The sequence below is a fragment of the Thermobia domestica genome, chromosome 15, assembly GCF_964235325.1.
Source record: "Thermobia domestica chromosome 15, izTheDome1.hap1.1, whole genome shotgun sequence".
In the NCBI taxonomy this organism is placed as follows: Eukaryota; Metazoa; Arthropoda; class Insecta; order Zygentoma; family Lepismatidae; genus Thermobia; species Thermobia domestica.
Genome location: NC_137468.1, coordinates 23539736 through 23561321, shown reverse-complemented (window position 1 = coordinate 23561321; position 21586 = coordinate 23539736). Strand labels below are relative to the sequence as shown.

The following is a 21586-nucleotide window of genomic DNA, read 5'->3' as shown; positions in this document are numbered from 1 at the left end:
AGTGGAAGAAATATACAATTTCCGATTTCAACATTGATCGCTATATAACAAATAGTCTAATATATAGCGACAGGCTGTTTTATTGCAGTCAATTGAGCGTCCAACAATAGATGCCATCTCCTCTGTTTTCTCTCTCATCAGACTAGAAGTGGTAGCAATCAATCATTTCAAGTTTCAGTGTTATTTGTGATAGAACATAGATGGCAATAGGTAGCGAGAAGCGGTAATTTGAAATCAATTCTGCGTCTCAAGAGTAAATTCCATTTCCATGCTTATTCTTCTGGATTCAGGGTCTGAGTAACCAAGGAAAATTACTGTGATCTTATTCCTCTATTGCAACCACAAGTTATTGATGTACTACTTTCAGTTTTAGTATTGAATTTGCATAGGCCTAGTTTTAGTATTGAATTTGCATAGTTTAGAATAGAAGTCTACCGTAATTTCACACTGTAAAACGAAACTCATTTTTTGATTATTAATAGAATGAATTACAACTTTGAATTTTCCATCGGTACAGCTGCCTTAACATATCTGCCGTTTACATTAAACTATTGAGCAATAATAATAATAATAATAATAATAATAATAATAATAATAATAATAATAATAATAATAATAATAATAACTTCATAGACTCGAAATTTATAATGAAAAGTATTTCTTGTGCAAATTATGTCATGTCATTTGAGAACAAGCTTCTGAGATGAATATTCGGACCCAAGAGGAACGGGAATGGGGAATTGCGGAAACTTCATAACGAGAAACTGCATAATTTATACCGTTCACCAAACATTGTTTGGGGTATCAAGTCTAGGAGACTCAGATGGATAGGTCATACAGCCAGTATGGAAGAAAGCAGGAACGCTTTCAAAGTCTTAATTGAAAATCCAATCGAAAAACGACCATTAGGAAGACCTAGGCGCAGATGGAAAGATATTACTAAGATGGATCTCGCAGAAATAAGATACAAAGTAGAAACTGTATCCATTTGGCTAAGGATAGAAGTCAATGGATAGACTTTGTGATCGCGGCATTGAATCCGGTTCCATAGGCCATGGAGTAGTTAGTTAAGTTAAAGCTCAAAGCTCTTAATCCATACTACGAGCGCATCCAGAAAGTAACTTTCCCATGCGTCCCATAGCTAGGAAACCATATGTTGCGTGAAGCGACTACGTGCACGTGAGAAAGTAAAGTCCTAGCATGGCGCATGCGTCAGCGGAACTTCCGTAGTGTTCTCGGTAGCATCGTGGCAGTGGTTGAAGATAGACGTTATTATTCCAGCGTCTGCCGCGTGTGAAGTGCGAGCAATGATAAAGTTTTTCAATGCACAGAGCATAACGCTGATTGAAATCCATCGTCAACTGCACTAGGTCTATGGGCCTAACGTCATGAGCAAGCAGATAGTTCGTTGTTGACGTTGACAATTTGCAGCAAGATGCCAAAATGTGCATGATGAAAAGCGCAGTGGGAGCCCAACCGTCATCATAGACGACCATGTGGACCTTGTTCAGGAACGCATCATGCAGAATCGTCGCTTCACAATAACGGAACTCAGCGTTCAGTTCCCACAGATTTCCCGCTCCTTATTTCCCACCACTGTCATGGAGCACCTGTTGTTCAAGAAGTGTGCCAGGTCGGTGCCGAAGCAACTGACTCCAGAACACAAAGCAAGGCGCAAGGAGTCAACATTTTTTTTTTTTAACGATACCACGATAGGGAGAAGAGTTTCTGGACCGAGTCATCACAGGGAATGAAACGTGGGCTGCTTACAGGATTCAACATGCACATTTTGGCGTCCTGCTGCAAATGAGTACACCAGCAACGCACCTCTGCTTGCTCATGACGTTAGACCCATAGACCTGGCACAGCTGACGATGGATTTCAATCGGTGCTGTGCCGTGTGCATTGAAAAACTTTATCACTGCTCGCACTTTACATGCAGCAGGAGCTGGAATAGGAAGGTCCATCTTACTGCCACGACGCTACTGAGAGCACTAGGGAAGTACCGCTGGCACCTGCGCCACGCTAGGACCTTACTCTCTCACATGCACGCAGTCTCTTCGCGCAATATACGGTTTCCTATCTATGAGAGGCGTGGGAAAATTACTTTCTAGATGCGCTCGTAGTATGGATTAAGAGCTTTGAGCTTTAACTTAACTAACTACTCCATGTCCTATGGAACCGGATTCAATGCCGCGTTCACAAAGTCTCTCCATTGACTTCTATCCTCAGGTGGTTCTGATCGCACATAACACTGTATGTCTACGTATCAGTAGCCTCTCTACTGAAAGGTACGCTAAACCCCAGTCGAACCAACCAAGCACTTCATTAATGATCTATTTTTCCCCCTTATTTGAATTGCATATTGAATAAAAGTACGCTAGTTTTATAAATAATTGATAGTTTGTAAGATGGATGTTTTATGGAAATTAACTTGCATTAAATAATGTCTTATCTGTAAATATGTATTTCTTCGCAGATGTTGGTGAGCAATAATTTATTTCCTGAATGGGCAGACTTACAAAAGAACATAATTGAAGACATTTCAAGTATACGGCAAAGTCTTCTTTCAGTCAGACAAGATTTCGGAGACTATCCTCTGACACCTATCGAGGAAGAAGCTTGGGCAAGTGTCATAAGTAACCACGCAAGTGCAGTGGATCTTTTGAATACAAAAATTCACAAATACAACTCTCTGGCACCAGTTATTAAAAAACGGATAGTCCCATTCAATATAGAAGCAGAAGCAAATACTATATTGAAAACAAATGCAAGTATTAAAACTATAGAAATGGCAGAGTATGTTCCCGCAACGAAATTTGTTGTACAACCAAAGCCGAAAGTTGCTCCAAAACGAGAAGTGCAACAAGAAAGACCTACTGCTTCAAGTAGAGGTATTTTTGGCTACTTAGAGGAGTTGTTGAGCCGAGCGAAGGTTGCAAATTTTCTTGATATATTTTCCAGTGCGAAAAGCAAGTAAATTACTAAATTCTTTTTGTTAATATGAAGATTAATAACAATTTTTTCCTTAATTCTGTTATTTTCTTATAATTGGCAGTTTGATTTTTTTTTTTTTTTTTAATATTCACGGTTCAATAATCAAATAGTTATGTTCTGTATAATGACCTTAAGCAAATAAAAGATTCCTTCTGACTATTATAGTGTTTCATTTGCGAAAATGAAAATGCTTGATGATCAGTGTCCTGTATACGATATATAGCTTAGCTATTTTGACACGCTATTTCTTATGAACTATGTTTAGACGTAGTAATCACTCTGGGTTTTTGGATATCCGGAAGAAGTAAAATCGCACGAGAACCAACTATATTACATATGTAAGAAAAATTGTAAAGCTTGCAAAACAAATTCAACGATATCTGTTACGTTGAAAATATAACCCTATCCCCTGAAAAGGAAACTACAAATTTTAACATTTTACATACAGGGTGTCTCAAAAGTCCTTTGACATAGGGTAACTCTGTTATTATCAGAGTTACAATAAAATGTAAGAGAGGAAACCGTCTCCAATTATAATGGTTTCAATCTAAAGTGAAGGATTTTCATTTAGCATTGTGCGTATAAAGAGTATACAGCCCAAACGACTTGTCCGATTTTAAAAATTTCTTCACTTAGATTGAAAATATCATATTTGGAGACGGTTTCCTCTCTTATATTTTGTTGTAACTCTGATAATAACAGAGTTACCCTGTCAAAGGGACTTTTGAGACACCCTGTAAGTGACCTAAAAGATCTTATAAATGATGAATACAGTCTTGTTTGTGATATTCCTGTTGGGGATATAAAGGTATTAGCTCACTTACAAATTTTTCGCATTTTTAAAAAAATAAAAAAAGGTAAGTAAACTCCGGAAATCTTGACAGTCATAATCTTTTTCAAATATATTTGTTATAATGGGTTTCTTTTTTTGTATAATAAGGATATGTAATCATCCAGATGTAATCATAAATGAAAAAGTACCATTTAGCTGGGAAATGTAATTAAAAACACAACGGACTAACTACTACAACGATCAAGACAATGAAATATTTCTGTTTTTTTTTCTGGAGGACAATAACTACAGAACATGAAATGCCATTTTATTGTAACCATCGTAGTCTTTATATATAGTCAGGTTCAAAATTTGATTGAATTAATTTGACTTTAACGTTGTTTCAGCGTTTGTAAAGAATGATACTAAAAGCTGTATATGTCATACAGGGTGTAGCAGAAAACACTGACGGTTTTTCACATTGAAATTGTGTTCAGACTGACTGTTTCACAAATGGTATTTTATTTCCGAATGAAGTTTGTGACAACAAATAAGTATGAAGCATTCCACTGATACTTTTTGAAAATCATATTTTTCAAAGTATTTAACCCATTCTTCCATATTGATGAACTGTAAGCGGTTTTCCTGAAGGTGTCTTCTTTACGGCGTAAGCTCTCTGAAAAGTTCCTAATCCGCAAAATGATGTATTGTGGTTTGGAACACTGTAATTTTGATGAATGTTGAATTGCCGGGGAAATGTATGCCTAGTAACAATTACTGACTCCACCATAACACCGGGGCCGCGGTGGCTCAGTGGTAGAGCGTTCACCTCTGGTGCTTGGGGTCCCGGGTTCGATCCCAGCCCCTGCCAAGTGGACTTTGTGGTGAACAAACACCGTGTGTAGGGGGTTTTCTCGGGGTTCTCCCGTTTCCTCTCACTTTCTTCATTCCACCATTTCATTCATCAATCATCATCACCGTCTCCTTTAGCCTAACCGGCATAATCGTGGGACGTAAAACTCAAAGATTTCATTTCATTTCATTTTCCACCATAACACCAGAACGTCTAGAGTATTTTTAATCAGACTTGGTGCACATATTACTTGGAGAAGAATACTGTAGGGCTAACCCCCTAGCACACCTAAGGGATATGAGAGGGGATGACTAGAGGAACGAGTTTTTCGGAATGCGCGATAAAACGAAATGCGTTAGAATTAAGTAATTTTCAGTTTCTTGATGCTTTATGATATTCTATGTGTATTTTCATTGGTTTCCGTTGTGCGATAAAACGCGAAATTTCTAACAATACGCGATATAACGCGCAATTTTAAAAATACGTTTTCATTAATTTAAAAACGCCAGTTTTCCTCTGACGGAACGGTAGAAGTAGCATGAACGATTCATTTTGGGTGATACGGACATGGCTATAAGATCATGTGCGCGTTAGCTATCACCATCGCAGCTGGAAGGGGGGCAGCCATTTTAATTAGCTAGCCAGAGAGTCCCTTTGTAGGGGAGAAAGTGGCAGTGATGTGCGATGAGACCACTGACCGTAAAGGAAGAGCTGTCTTTGCAGTTTTGGCCTGTACAATTGAGGAAACATTGGAGCAAGAGTGTGTTTACTATTACTTTTCTGGATGCAGTAATGCAACCACATGTTCTCAAGTGATAATAGACACACTACACGGCTACAGCATTGAGTATAAGAATATTATTGGTTTTGTCTCAGACAGTGCAAGTCCTTTGACACGTTGTCTGTAATAATTGGAACCCACATGGTTCATGTACAGTAGTGTTGGTCACACAAATTGAACTTGATTGAAGATATCTGGCAGAACACTTTGAAATAACGTAATTATTTTATGTGCAAAGTGAAAAATGCATTTTTGAACGCAAGGAAACTCAAAAGCAAGTACCAAATTTTGCTTAAAGTGAAGTATCCTGATCTTGAACCCAAGTTGTTCCCCGAGCGTGTTCTGACTAGGTGGAGTATTGGTTCCATGCTGTGCAGTATCGAGACAAATACTTAGAACTACTAGATCAGTTCCTTTCAAAATGCGACGATCTAAATTCTCAAGCTAATACGCTCAGAAGTTATTTGAAAGACAAGAAGCTGTTTTTGAATGCTCAGTTAAGTTTTGTTAGTGATAATAGTGGGGACCTTGTCGATTTTATAACTTTCACTGAGACGGACAAATCTCTGACAACACATCTGTTTGGTAGTCGTCTTGACACTTAGTACTCGATTGAACGTTTTGCGGCAGGGCCTCTTTTGCTGAAAAAGTGTGCTGAAAAAGCTAAAGCACACTTACGTTTGTTATTAAGTGAAAAGAGGGTAGTGTTGAATGTGACATTAAAAGAAAAAAAAGTGCAGAAAGATCATTCTTGAAGTTTTCTTCCCAAAAAAGAAGACTCTCAAGCTACAGAAATATATGATGCTTTGGGAAAGTTGATCCTTCTGTAATTGCATGTAGTAGTGAACCAGATTGTTGCGTTGAGGAACTTTTTTATAGTTTTGCCTTCATTTAAAAAAGAAAGAAAACGGATTATGAAGTACCGTATTTGGAGTTTTACAAAGCGGCCTATGAATTCTTGACAAGTGATTCGTCTGGGAAGTGCAGTGTAGTGAATGTTTTGAAACAAGAGTTCCGAAGTGATGACTGTTTGAAGTTTGTTATAAATGCACTTACATATGTGTGGCTTCCAACAAGCAATGCCAATTGTGAGAGGTTTTTTTCCAAGTATGAACTGGTGGTACGTAACAAACGTTCAATGAAGGAGGAAAATGTGGAAGCATGTAACATGCTTATGTTTAATGCTTAAATGTAACTTGTGCCATGCGTTTTCAGAAGAGAGCAAAACTTTCCTACTCATAGTAAGTTTACTGATTTTCCTTCAGTTTGATTTTTTAAAAAATCTATAAGTGAAATTTACAATGTCAAGTAAAATATTCAGTGTGTTTTGTCTGTAGGTAATTAATGGTTTATTTCTGTAGTGATCTATGAATAAAAGAAACATATTTTCCATAAGAGCTACAAAATTCGAAACTTTATTTGGAAAATGCGACGAAACGCAAAATTTTCAAATTTTTAGTGCGAAAAACTCGTGCTCTTACCCTTAAGGATGACCTATAAAAATGATCGGAAATGACCAATTTTAGTGTCGAATCCATCCATAGTTTTCGAGGTCCCTAAGTTGATTAGTGAAATTCCGGTGTTCTGTAAGTCCAAGTTGAGCTTGCAGCGGAGTTAGGCCCCTAACACACCTAAGGAGAGTAGAACGGAGGTGACATCAAAACGATCGAAGACGACTGATATTAGGGTCGAATCCATAGTTTTTGGAGTTTCTGAGGTTAATACTGACACTCCTAATGCCGTTTCAGTCTAAGTTCAGCCCCATTAACACCCATGGGGAGATTGACATGTAAAATAATCGGAAACCACTGATATTAGTGTAGAATCTAAAATTTCCGGGGTCCCTAAGTTAATTGGTTACAGTTGCAATACCTTTAAAGTAAATTCAGCTCCCAGTTGGGGTAAGACCATCTAGCGCCCCTAGAATTGAGTGGAAAGTAGGGAACTTGTAAAAGTATATAAAAAAAATACCTTATAATAGTACCGAATCCAGTTTTCGTGACCCGTGAGATGAAATCTTTTAAGCTTTACGTTCCTCGAATATACCGGCTAGGCTAAAGGAGACGGTGATGATGAGAAATGACTGAAATGGTGGAATAAAGAAAGTGGGAGGAAACGGGAGAACCCCGAGAAAACCCATACACACAGTGTTTGTCCACCATAAAGCTCACTTGGCGCGAGCTGGGATCGAACCAAGGACCCCATGCACCAGAGGTCAACGCTCTACTACTGAGCTAACGCGGCCCAAACCCGAGATGAATAGTGACAAGTCCACGTTTATCCCTCATTGGTACCCATAAGGGGATGGGACGTAAATGACTTGTAACAGTGATTGAAAAAGACCTATATTACTGTTTGGGGTCGCTGAAATGAATAGTGACGCACCCAATACCGTTAAAATCCTAGTTCAACCCTGTTAGCACATTTTGGGAGGCGGAAATAGTAACATAAAAGAATGAGAAACAACCGATATTAGTGTACAATCCATAATTTTCGGGGTCGTTTAGCTATTACGTGACAGTCCCGATGTCATTTAATAGTTCCATTTTTTTTTTTAATTTATTTTTCAACAGCATAGTTTGATGGTTAAAACTGCAAACATCCCCAAGTACCAAACCAAGTTTAAAAACATTGAATCCAACTTGTTGGACTGGAAAATATGATGCTCTGTATTCTTTGAAATATCGATTTTACGATGTCAAATGCCTATTGTATAATTTTTACAAATAAAAGTCCAAAGGAAAGAAACGACATATTGCCTGAAGATAAACTTAGAATATTTTGGTTTGTTCTGTTGCTAGTAGTACAGTCCAAAATGAGAGAAAGTTAATATTACTTCTAAGTCATTACAATTGGAGACAACTGACTTCAATCACAACATATGAGCTTCTCTAGATTGTTGTGTTAGAAATTGTTGATCGGAGGAGAAAATTTGAAGAGTTGTTGTCAGAAGCATCTGAAATAAGTGCGAAATGAGGTATTAAGAATGAGTTTTACAGTACCGTGATGAGAACAGCAAGATCACACCCTGACATACCTCGTGAAGATGAAAGACTGATTGATCCTAAAAGCCGCTTCAAAGTAACCGAGTTTTCCACAACGGTAGACACTATGTGGGCAGTTGGGAAATCGATTCCAAGGTATAAAGGCCATTGCCGTTGTAGATGCACAAAGTGATACAACCAAAGTTCCTTATAGCCTCCACAGAAGCAGAAATTCAGGTAAAGCAGGGATGTTTTCACAAAGATTCTCCGAAGATATATCCCAATTATATTCCGTTGCAGCTGCTTTTAGTTTGGGCTACCTTTATAGACAACTTTAAGTAAATGACAAATGTTAAGCAGCACACTGATTTTTCAATGGTGGATCACAGTTCCTGATTGTCAAGTTATCTGGATATGTGCACGGGATATTTCATGTATTTGACTGTTCCAGTGACTATAACTAAAACCGAAAGATCCTTTCCGAAGCTACAGATAATTGAAAACTATGTTTGTAGATGAATGAGCCAAGAACGACTGAACAGTTTAACACTGTTATGCTTTGAAAATGAGAAGGCTTTAAAAATTGATTTCACCAAAGTAGTCGATTAATTTGCGTTCCAGAAATCTAGAAAGGTTTTTTTTTTTTTTTGAACTAATTCGTAGATACACGCCACTAATCGGTGTTCATGCTGCTACTCGCAGTAGCTTATGGGAAGTATTAAAAAGTTTTTAAAAATAAATATTATTTTTTTACACTGATTAACCGTAGAATTCCAATAACGCCATTTATCTTTTGATGTAGGTACCTTGAAATCTTAATAAAAGATTGTTATTAAAGTTTAAATAAACTTTAAAAAAAAAATATTATTTTAGTTGAAATATGTGTATGATTCTTATCATTTCTTTATATTCCAAAAAATAAAGGGCTCATGATGTTAATATTGCTCACATGAACATGATTATATTTCCTCGAGGCCTACGTGCTGAACGCGTTTCCAGATATTTGGTAGACGTTGAGTACCGTGGAGAAAGTTTGTGAGAAGGTTTCGAGAGAGCGCCCTAAAATATGATCAATGCTGAGAATGTCACGAAAACTTCCATTGAAGACCTCTTTCATTTTTTGAACAAATTAAAATCGCACGGTCTCATATCCGGGGAATATGGGGGCTGATTCAGTACCTCCTAACCCCATCGTTCTCTTTCAAGAGCTCCCTTCTGGCTACATGATTAGCGGACGCGCCTTCTACGGGAGAGACCTGGATTCAATTCCCGGCGGGAGTTCATGTGGTTCGAATCCCACGTTAGCTTTAGGTGCTAAAAGGGATCCTAAGCTCCAAATCAGCTAACCAGCTTCTTTTTCAAAGGATGCATCACTTTAAATAAATTAAAATATAAATAAATAAAATTACAGGAGCTAAATCTGGCAATAAGAATACAATATCTACTTCGAATCCAGATACTACTGCACAGTGCTGGGGTGTATTTTCATGGAACAGAAATCATGAAAGCAGTTCTGTCCTGACATGTCACATATTGGTACAAGAACTTGGATTATTACACAGTATTTTTTGTACCCTTCTGTAAAAGTTGTAGGAGTGTAGTGATTATGCTAATTTACAGTAACATCATTGTTGTTTGCTCTATGATTTAACTTTTGATCGCTTCACATACATCTTGTTCAGTGGTTGTCATTATAGCAACCAAAAGCATAAAAATAACAAACCTTTAGACATGCTTTTGCTATCCGGAACATCTTTTTTTTATTATTGTTATTGTTGTTGTTTATCTAAGGGTTCAGATAAAATTAATTTTAAAATGTTAATAAACCATAAAAGCATATGTGAAATAAAGCATAATTCTTGAAAACTTAACTGTCTCTTTAATTGTTAGTTTAATTATTGTAATTAAACAGTTGTAGTTAATTATTGTAACCAAGAATTAAATTTATTATTAAATTTACAGTAACAATGAAAACCCAAACAGGCCAATAGTGGATATTTTTAAGAGTGAAAAAATTTCTCATACACTTATACTGAAGTTCCAAATTTAAGAGTTTAAAAACATAACTGCAGTTCCGTGAGGAGCAGGACAATAATAAAAATAATGTTATAGCATGACTGTGATGGTTTCATGGTCAGTGCACACCCGAATCAGAAAAATTCATCATCAGCTTCAGTTGATAGAAGCTTTTCTACACTACTCTAAAAGGTTGTGTCCGACAGAAGAGAATCTTGAGCCCCTCCCCGTCTTTTCCTTCTACCGTACCTTTTTAGGACGTTCCTCATAACATAGTTCCTTCTCAACCAATGTCCCAATCATTTTCTCTTTCTTTCTCTAATTACATCTAAAATTGTTCTTTCTTTTCTCCCCCACCATTTCTAACACCTCATTTGTTCCGTTGGACCCAGCTAATTCTTTTCATTCTCTACTTCAACATTTCGAAAGCCTCCAGTATCTTTTCATCACTTTTCCGTAGTTCATGTTTCTGCCCCATAGAATGCAATATTTCACACGAAACACTTTTTCAGTCTTTTTCATAATTCTTTATTCAGAGATCCACTAAACAGACTTTTCTTCCTCGTAAATGCTTGTTTCGCCATTCCTATCCTTCCTTTCACATTCGCATATTATGTCCTTACTAATAGTAGTGTCCAGGTACTGAAAACTAGTCTTTTTGACAACACCCAGGATGATTTGAGTTGAGTTCCCTACTGTACGAGCTTCCAGAAACTCGTAGCTCAGGAAGCACACTTTTTCGCAAGATTTTCATTACAATGTTTTCTTTCATTTGATATAAAGAATCATAACCCGAAATGTGATGATGGCATTGTTTCCGTAGGCTATATTTAAACGTATATTGAAATAAATGTTTTGATTTTTGAAAGGTACGGCATGGAGCGTCTAGTAGAAGATTTAATTCAGGAGTCCATGTCTCGGGGGGAGTTTGATAATCTCGCTGGGAAAGGAAAACCTCTTCCTGAGAAGAATGCCTACCCTTACGTCGACTTCGTCACGCAGAAAATGAACCAGGTAGGTAAACTCGTAATGGTGACCACAGTGACTAATGAGCTTCTTAACTACTACAACGTTAACCTTCACATTTATTTTTACATTTCCGCATCGAATATTCAATGAAATACATTTTTGGGTTTTACATAACGTAAGTTATGCATATGTTAATATATTTAGGTCACTTCACCTAAGATGGCCAAAGTTTGTGCGCTCACCTGCTCAGGACAATCCCTTCCTCCACTAACGGTTGTTCTCGATGTGGTGGCCACGAGTCTGGACTATCGCCCTGCAATGCAATTTCCACTGAAGCAGTGCGCGTCGAAGGTGTGTGAGAGGAATTGTAGAACACACCGCTTCACAAGCATTCCAGAGCCCCGCTATGGTGGTGGAACGCCTTCGCGCGAGGCCTTGTTTCAGAAGGCCAAAGGCGCAGAAATCCATCGAGGACGCATCTAGTGACTTCACAGATATGGACGAGAAGGGTATAACAGACACACCAGTCTCCGTGGCCATACGCCGATAATACGCGACAGAACTGCGAACAGTGTGACTGGATGCTTTGTCCATGTGGATCAACACCTTCCCTGTGTCCCTGCGATACAACTGTGGGTTGTGCGTTGTGTATAAGTATTCCATTATGTTCGTTCGCTGCATTCACTTTGGCCTTCGAATCCACACGATACATTGGCAACTTTCCATGGGCGCAGAAAACTGCCACCACCATGAAGCCTTTCGAAAACTTCTTGTGACATTCACGGATGAACTCGCCGCGGCCCTTCGCATCATGTGGTGAATAAAAATGCTCCTGGGCTTAATGGTGTCATCAAGGTAGATCCAGCCTTCATCCAGTGACAAACCACTGCCATTTGTCATCTGAGAGGTACTGTTCATACAACGTTCTTGCGTTCGTGAATATCTCTTGAATGTGCCTTGATGATAACTTATGCCCCATCGCCTTATGACGTTTTTTCAGACCCAAATTGTCCTTTTATCAAACGACACACTGTGCTCTTGATATCCTGCATGAGGTGGCAAGGTTACTTTGGGTGGGTTGGTTGTCCTTCACAACTGATGCCCTGATGTTTCTCACAACGCGTAGTGCCCTGGCTGGACATGCACGTTTCCTTTTTACTGTCACGCCTTGATCTTAATATTTAGGGCCGGTGCTTTTAGTGCTGCCTTACCCTTCCTACTGTACGCCTGCTGATATTGTTGCTGGCTTACCCTTGCCGCACATATTTTCACAATCACTGACGCACTGAATTGTGCATCGGAAAGTGCGCATATGTCGGTGTCACTTTAACAGACATAATAGCTGTTCACCACAACAACCTCCACACAGTGTTGTACGTGACTCACTACTGGATTCACGGGTTACTAACTTCTGGTTCCTTCTACGCTGTGCTTGTCATCAGCTCTGTAAAATTGGCCACCTTATGTGAATTGACCTTCTGTATATATAGGCACGTAGCCAGGATTTCGTAATAGGCGGGGTCCGTGACATGAAATACTGCGGTTATCGCACCAGGGGCTAGATCACTCTAAACTATTTTAATAAGAAACTATGAGGGAATCTTGAGTAAAGGAATATTAAAAAAGTATTGAAAAAGATTTTCCAATATATTACGTTCCTTCTTCTGTTCATTCAAATATAAGAATTTTCCTTTCATAATGACCTCAACTATTATAAAAAGTACATATACACTATTATAAAGAATACGTATCCAATCATGTCTTGTAAAATATTTACAATATCTGCGTTCCTTTCTCTCTTGATCAAATATTTACAGAACTTTCTTTCCTTATAACTTTTTGTGTTTATTATTCCGTCAGCTATTGTCTGTTCCAAATAAAACGTTAAAGGAGCAGTAGAAAACTGTTTCTGAAATAGCATGTTTGATACTGCAGAGAAGCAATGACGAAAAATTATGGTAAAAATGTCCACACTATTACAGAATGGCTCTATGTTTTCGAAAGCTTAAAATTTCCCTGATTAGTAGCAGAAATTTTGAGAACTCCATAACTTTTCTAGGAATTTCAAATTCCCTGACTCTTCCAGGATATCCTGCTCATTCGGCACAATGTATTGTAAGTAACTCGGCTAATGCATTCCTCGTAAGGCTGAAGTGGAGAGGAAAAAATTAGAAGGGCACATACCGACAACGCTGTGCCTAAGTGTGCATATCATTCATTGACTACTACTTATTTAACTTGTCATTTGGAACAGACAGTAAAACACACGTCAGTAACTTTCTCCTTCTGTCTCAACAAATATTTACAGAAGCAACCTCCTTTTCCCTCTTCGTGCCATTACATTTAACATCTCGTTAGGGGTGAAAGGAGACATCAGAGCCATGCCAGTTAGACGTTCTTTCCCCACTCGGTTTCGTAGGTAAGTCTTTATTCTTTTCAAAGTTGGGAACGATCTCTCTGCTTCACATGTCGACACTGGTAACGATGCCAGAACACAGTAAATAGCGGATGTTCGGGTAGAAGTTTTTGTCACATGCATCTAAAGTCGTCATAATTCTATCTGGTAAAGCAGATTTCTCAACGGAATTCCATTTTTGGCACCATAACATAAATTGTATTCTGCTTCAATGGCTGCTTGGGAAGCCCCTGCCTTCGTAGTACGGTTTTAGCTTTGTGATTGTTTCTGCATTCTTGCTGTAGCTTTTTATTTTGAATGCTGCTTCTTCTTTTTCTCATTTCTTTTTGTTTCATCCTTCCTTAATTATTTTATCATTTCTGGTTTCGAAGGGGAGGGGGGTCCGGACTTCCTTAGGCTACGTATCTACATATATATACTATGTGATTAAAAGTATCCGGACACCTGGCTGAAAATGACTTACAAGTTTGTGGCGCCCTCCATCGGTACTGCTGGAATTCAATATGGTGTTGGCCCACCCTTAGCCTTGATGACAGCTTCCACTCTCGCAGGCATACTTTCAATCAGGTGTTGGAAGGTTTCTCGGGGAATGGCAGCCCATTCTTCATGGAGTGCTGAAGTGAGGAGATGTATCGATGTAGGTCGGTGAGGCCTGGCACGAAGTCGGCGCTCCAAACCATCCCAAAGGTGTTCTATAGGATCAAGTCAGGACTCTGTGCAGGCCAGTCCATTACAGGGATGTTATGGTCGTGTAACCACCCCGCCAGAGGCCGTGCAGTATGAGCAGGTGCTCGATCGTGTCGAAAGATGCAATCGCCATTCCTGAATTGCTCTTCAACAGTGGGAAGCAAGGAGGTGCTTAAAACATCAATGTAGGCCTGCGCTGTGAGAGTGCCACGCAAAACAAGGAGTGCAAGCCCCCTCCAAGAAAAACACGACCACACCATAACACCACCATCTCCTAACTTTACTGTTGGCACTACACACGCTGACAGATGACGTTCACCGGGTATTCGCCATACCCACACTCTGCCATCGGATCGCCACATTGTGTTCCGTGATTTGTCACTCCACACAACGTTTTTCTATTGTTTAGTCGTCCAATGTTTTTGATCCTTACACCAAGCGAGGCGTCGTTTGACATTTACCTGCATGATGTGTGGCTTATGAGCAGCTGCTCCACCATGAAATCCAAGTTTTCTCACCTCACGCCTTACTGTCATAGTACTTGGAGTGGATCCTGACGCATTTTGGAATTCCTGTGTGGTGGTCTGGATAGATGTTTGCCTATTACACTTTACGACCCTCTTCAACTGTGGGCGGTCTCAGTCAACAGACGAGATCGGCCTGTACACTTTTGTGCTGTACGTGTCCCTTCACGTTTCCACATCACTATCACATCAGACACAGTGGACCTAGGGATATTTAGGAGTGTGGAAATCTCGCGTACAGACTTCTGACACAAGTGACACCCAATTACCTGACCACGTTCGAAGTCCGCGCGTTTCGCGGAGCGCCCCATTCTGTTTTCTCACGATGTCTAATGACTACTGAGGTCGCTGATAATGAGTACCTGGTAGTAGATGGCAGCACAATGCACCTAATATGAAAATCGTATGTTTTGGGAGGTGTCCGGATACTTTTGATCACATAGTATATATATATATAGCCTGCTCCGTAATTCGTGTAATTTTCTAGAGCACTGGAATATGAAATTTTCACACTCTTAATGTTAAATTTGACATTCTTATTGAAAAATGTCTGAATTTTTAAACTTTTAACATTAAATGAGAGAAAGTCATTTATAAAACACAAACACAAAAGTTCATTTTCATTATGGGATATTCAGTTTTAAATTTTTGAAGCAGTTTTCTCCAATGATTGTTGGTAAGGATTTTGGGGCAATTGAGTATTATTTGTTACAAAATGCAATAACACTCATCCGCAATGCTAGTATAGTCGTCTCGAACATTATTTTGGGTAATGGGAGCAAGGGGCGTAAAAAGGTGGTGGGTGGAGTGTTACCAAAATTCCAAATGTTATTTTGGGAACGCCAGTAAGCGTCAGAGTAATCACAAATGTCACAGAATTAATACTCCGATGCTCCTTGCATGTGCCAGTGACTGATATGGGCTACAGACCCCTTCTAAAAATCACATAAAAATCACTATAAGTATACTTAGCAGGGACTACCAGAAGTTATTTTTTGGATCAATTAGTGTGAAATTCGGTTTTACTGTAGTAAAAAGGTATATTTTTAATATAGGATGTTACTTTGGTAACGCACCGCCTTAGGGGGAGCACAGGGGGCGAAACATATGATGGTGAATCTTTATAAGAATTCCAAATTTTATTCTGAAAATGCCAGTGAGCATCAGGTTAATCATAAATTTCACAGAATTAATATCCCGATGCTCCTTGCATGTGTCAGTGACTTATATGGGGCTATAGTCCCCTTCCAAAAATCATATAAAAATTGGGCATAAATATCCTTAGCAGAGACATACGGGATTTTTTTTGGTCAAATAATGTGAAAGTTGGTGTAATTGTAGTAAACAGGTACGTGCTTTTGAAATCTGGATTTCTGATTTGGTAAGACAGCACCTTAGGGGCTACAGGGGGAGAAGCATTTGATGGTGAATCTTTATAAAAATTCCATTTTTTAAAAAAGTTCTAAACATTTTACTTCTGCCGAACCGAATACGGTTAATTTAATGGAAATTTACTGTTCTATTGTCTGATTGAACATTTTGAAACATTATTGTGCCAATTATGTGGAACTTCCAGATAATTTTTGATTCTTCCAAAATTAATACTTTTTAATCTATTTTTTTTTGTGAAGGTCTTGTTTGTGTGTTGGTACACTTCTGTTGTAGTGTAGTATGATTTGTTGTTAATGTTCCAAAGGCAGTGTATGTGTGTGGTAAATAGCTCTTTGCAAAGGAGTGGATGTGAAGAACATGTAAATTTTGCTTTATGGTGATAAAATAATTATATAATTTTGTATTAAAAAAGAATATGTAAAAAATATATAATATTTAATAAGCAAATATAAATGTAAAGTTTAATATTTCAAATTTTATTTTGAAAATGAGAGTGAGCATCAAATTAATCACAAATATCATAGAATTAATACTCCGATGCTCCTTGGATGTGCCAGTGACTAATATAAGGCTACAGCCCTCTTCTAAAAACCACATTAAAAATTTACTATAAATATCCGTAGCACAAACATACCGGAAAAAAACTATTTTTTGGATCAATTAATTTTAAATTTGGTGTTATTGTAGTACAAAGGTATGTGGTTTTTTAATATAGAATGTTATTTTGATAACGCAGCGGCCTTAGGGGGGCATAGGGGGTGAAGGATAAGATGGTGGATCTTTATAAAAATTCCAAGTTTTATTCTGGAAATGTCAGTGAGGTCAGGTTAATCATAAATTTCACAGAATTAATATTCTTAGAAATAACCAGAAACTTTCATTAATTTTGAGCACCCTCTTCAATAATCCTCCTTTGGGCCGAAAATAATAAGAATGACTTCGTACGCGATTAGACTTGGCGAAGACCTGTATGTACAAGATTGGGTAGCTGTAGCTGACTCCTTTCTTTTGTAAAAACTTGATGGACACAGATGATTTTATTTACTAGTATAAATAGCATATGGTTACGTCAAACGTAAGCGCATCAAATAATTTTCGAGCCATATAAATGTGGAAAAGTAATCTTCAAAAAAGTAGGCTTCCACGCATCTAAATGTTCTCATCACTAAATACGAGTTAGCATGCATTCTGAGATAACACTGTATATTTAATTAACTTTTTCTTATTTTTATTTACCCTTTGAATTGCAGATGTTAGCCGAGCAAGGATTTGCGCCGGAGTGGATTACGTTGCAGAAAGAAATTCGTGAAGAAAAGTCGCAATTAAGAACAAAATTGTGTTTATGCAGACAACGCCTCGGTAGGTATCCATTGAGTGACGAGGAAGAAGAGCAGTGGAAACAGATGATCTACGAACATGAAGAAGTAACGAAAAAATTAAATTCGAAGATCAATAAATACAATCTTCTGGTGCCGCTAATGAGAAAGCAAATGATCCTGTTCAAACTGGAAAAGGAAGCAGAAAAAATCTTGCAAGAAGGGAAGTGTAAATATGATTTACCTGAACAGCCACCCGCGAGAAAAGAATTGCAACAGACACACAGTAACTCTTCACAAAGTAAAGGTTTCTTCGCAGCGCTAGAAGATATGTTTATGAAAACTAGTTAGTAGCAAGTTTTTAACCTTGTGTAATTTTCACATGTTGTATATATTCCAAGCTCTTGTTGAGATCCAGAGCAATAACAGACGCTGGCTCGATAGATGTTTAGCTGTGTCGCGTTTAATTAGGGGTAAATAAGTTGTAGATATGTACTATTTGTAAAGAATTGTTAATAAAATCCGTATGCTCCTAAGATACGTTTTAAGAATAAATATTTAGTTACGAGGAGTGATCGAAAAGTGAGGTTACAAAGCTTGCAGTGAAACTTATATATATTATTTCATACAACCAATACAGTCAACAGATAGTACATATATTAGATTATTTTTCTACATAGTCTCCATATCGTTTGAGGCACTTGTCATATCGTGCGATAAGTTTCAAGATTCCCTCTTTGTGAAAATCCTGTCCTTGCGTGTTGAGCCACGTTGCCACGAAGTGTTTCACCTCTTCGTCTGAAGCAAAGCAAAGCGCTTCCGAACATTCCCAATTCTGCCTTCAGATGCCGTAACGTGATCCTCCTGTTGTTCTGAATCAGCTCCTCCACGCTAGCTGTGTTCAAATCTGTTGATGCCGTGCTGGATCGGCCACTGCGTTCCTCGTCGGTGACGTTTTGCCTACCAGTCGCATATCTGGCGAGACATACAGTCTCTTCGTAAACCCCTACCAGCTGCCGGTGAATTTCAGTAACTGATGAGGTTACATGTTTCGCCCGCAGAAATCGAATAACTAAGCGGACAGAAATGAAGAGTGTGCGGTAATTTTAATACACGGAAATGTGTAGACTTTCAGCCATCCAGTTTTCCAAACGAGTCGCCATTTATGCTTACCTACAACTAGCGTTGTAGTAGTGGATCGCTGAAAGTCTACACATTTCCGTGTATTAAAATTACCGCACACTCTTCATTTCTCTATAACAGACGAAACTCTAGAAATATCGGTCTTGCAACTTTAGTTTCTGATCCTCCCTCGTAGCTGAAAAATTATATTAAAACTGGGAATCCTGAAATTAAACAGTTTCAAACAAGAATAGTTAGCACCTTTTTTTTTTCACAGCAGAAATGTACACGGTAAGTATTATAAAGTGCGAAATAAATGGAATCACTAATTAGTATTACGCAGCTTCAACATTTCCTAGACACTGGATTGGGATAAAGCATGTGTAATGGACGCCACGGGTACCTTATCTCAAACTCATAGACTGTGCCTTCTGATGAATTTTGAAATTGTGATCTACATTGAGATAGTCCGGGATCTGAATGACTTTGCGGGGAAGGGGAGAGAGTTAATCACTGCAAGGGTTGCTCACATGTTGAAGAGAATTCAAGGAATCAGCGAAATGTTCGAGGAAGTGCGTTGAGAATGCTGGCGGGCATGTGGAATAGGTACTAAAATAATATGTTTGTTAATCGTCAGTTCTTCCACTTGTTCCAAACTTTAGAAACCTGATAAACATAGATCACATCATATAACATGCACATACCAAACGGCACGTCTCACTTCTGAAATTCAAGCATGTCACATTTTAGGACCATACTGGAGTATTGTTGTTAGGAGAAAATAATTCATCCTGAGTATCGTTTTTGGTGTAATTTTTCGGCTCCGAGGTTGAGACGTGAGCCTACAGTTTAATATCCGAACCACTGCCATGCGTTAACTCTCCTATCGGAATCGCAACAAAGGCTCATACGTTGGCCACTAGAGCAGTGGAAGGAGCTGAGTATGTTTGTGGTTCTATGTAGTGTATCTAAAATTTTTCCCTCATGCCTGGAACAGATCTTCATAGCATAAAGATTCAGAGTAGTTTACAGTAATGTATGACAAGATTTTTGGCTTCTCTTAACTTGGTATCAATTAGCTGTTTGAGGCTTGAAACTTACATATTTCTGCTTAATTCCTTTAGGGAATTCTTGAAAAAAATAATGTTACGCTGAACACTTTTTTTGAAATGAAATTTAAAACGTGCTTCAAATTAAATAAGAAATTAATATGTTGATCTAATGATATTTGTATGAAAAGAGTCTTCAGTATACTATTAAAGGTTAAGTATCAAGATATGAACAGTAGCTACAAGTTTTTTTTTTTTTTTTTTTTTTTTTTTTTTTGCTAGCCCATTTTACTCTCTATACCTTTTCTTAAAACAGTTCCTAAAGGAATGCTCAAATTCTACTGGTAAGCATCTTACTACAATACTAATAATGTTAAAAGTGATTTAATAAATTACTAGAATTGATATTTAAAATTTTACGTAATTAGCTCTGTCACCCTCGATGTACATCCAAATAGAACCCAAAATCGTGTTAATCTCATTCGAAACCCATCAATGATCGAACTCAAAATTGTACTCCCACAAATACACCAAGGCCATGAGGAATAGCATGAGTTATGAACTTGAGATCCACAGTCAACACAGTTAAAAGATACTGGTGTTACCAATAGTGTTGCTAACTGGCACAATCGTAAACTAGAATTTGGCAGTGTCTAGCATTACTGGGGAGAAATGATAAAGTATTTTGAATCCATCACCAGGCGTACTCTTCTCGCATTCATTTAAAATGATGTGATCACTTATATTCATTCATCTGTCCTATTAACATTTATTTATCTTACCTGAATATTCAGTTGCACTAGGTGGATTTATGGTTCCATTTTACTCTTGTTATTTAAGCGTGGATAGCACATAGCACAGGAAACAGAACTTGTTGAGAGATAAGAGTATTGCTTCCAACAATATCCAAAGGACAACGCGTAATAATCATACATACTGGCGGAGAAACTGTTTTTATTACAGTTGGGTTAGTAATATGTAAACGTGGAAAAAGCCTGGGGATTGTCACAAAGACGTGAATTATGAAAAGTGGTTGAGGTCACGGCTAATTTCAAACTTGGCGGGTATTTCAGTTCTTGTGAGAGAGAATGCACCGTGTCACAATGCTGTCCAGTTATTTGCTTCTCCAACATCATCATCTCCCAAAAACGTAATGATCGATTGGCTTGCGAGACATACTTCTTATAGAGAAGATATGTGAAAATCATAGCTTTACAATTTAAAATATATTTGCCACTAGTTGAGTATAGATATTTAGTTCATTGCTTGCCACCGTTATCATCCATTCATTTGGGATGCAGTGAAAGAATATATAGCAGTAAGAAATACAATTTTTTCCTTGGATGATGCGATTAAATTCGCTGAAGTGAAGTTTACAATGATAACAGTGGTAGAGTAGAAGGCAAAGTGTGATAAAGTACGAAGATGTCAACAAACATATTTTCAAATGGAGCCTCAATGAGACGTTATTACGGAAGATATAATAACAAACTTGGCCGAGGACAGTGATAGGGATTTGTCACAAGAAACAGAAGATGGAAATGATGAAATCGAGGATATGGACAGCATTGAGCCTTAATAAATATTTCAACCTACATGTATCCATTACGTTAAGTATTTATCATTCATTGTTAAAATGTACTTATCTTCAACGTTAGGATCCGCGTGGGTTAGAAACACTACCAGCAAGTCCCCCCTCCTCCCTCTC

General features: G+C 38.1%; 1 protein-coding gene across 4 annotated transcripts in view; it reads left to right on the top strand.

The window, feature by feature from the left end:
• The window catches only part of LOC145672114 (dnaJ homolog subfamily C member 28), a 57116-nt gene extending 38873 nt beyond the window's left edge, over nucleotides 1–18243 (top strand). For 3 of the 4 annotated variants that reach the window (XM_081741387.1, XM_081741388.1, XM_081741389.1), the window contains one exon: nucleotides 2480–3156. In XM_081741387.1, the coding sequence (XP_081597513.1) occupies nucleotides 2480–2980 (501 nt within the window). In that variant the 3' untranslated portion in view covers nucleotides 2981–3156. Of the gene's footprint in view, nucleotides 1–2479; nucleotides 3157–11272; nucleotides 11418–17641 lie in introns of those variants that run through there. The other variant, XM_081741390.1, reaches the window with a different exon arrangement.
• The last annotated feature ends 3343 nt before the right edge of the window (nucleotides 18244–21586 follow it).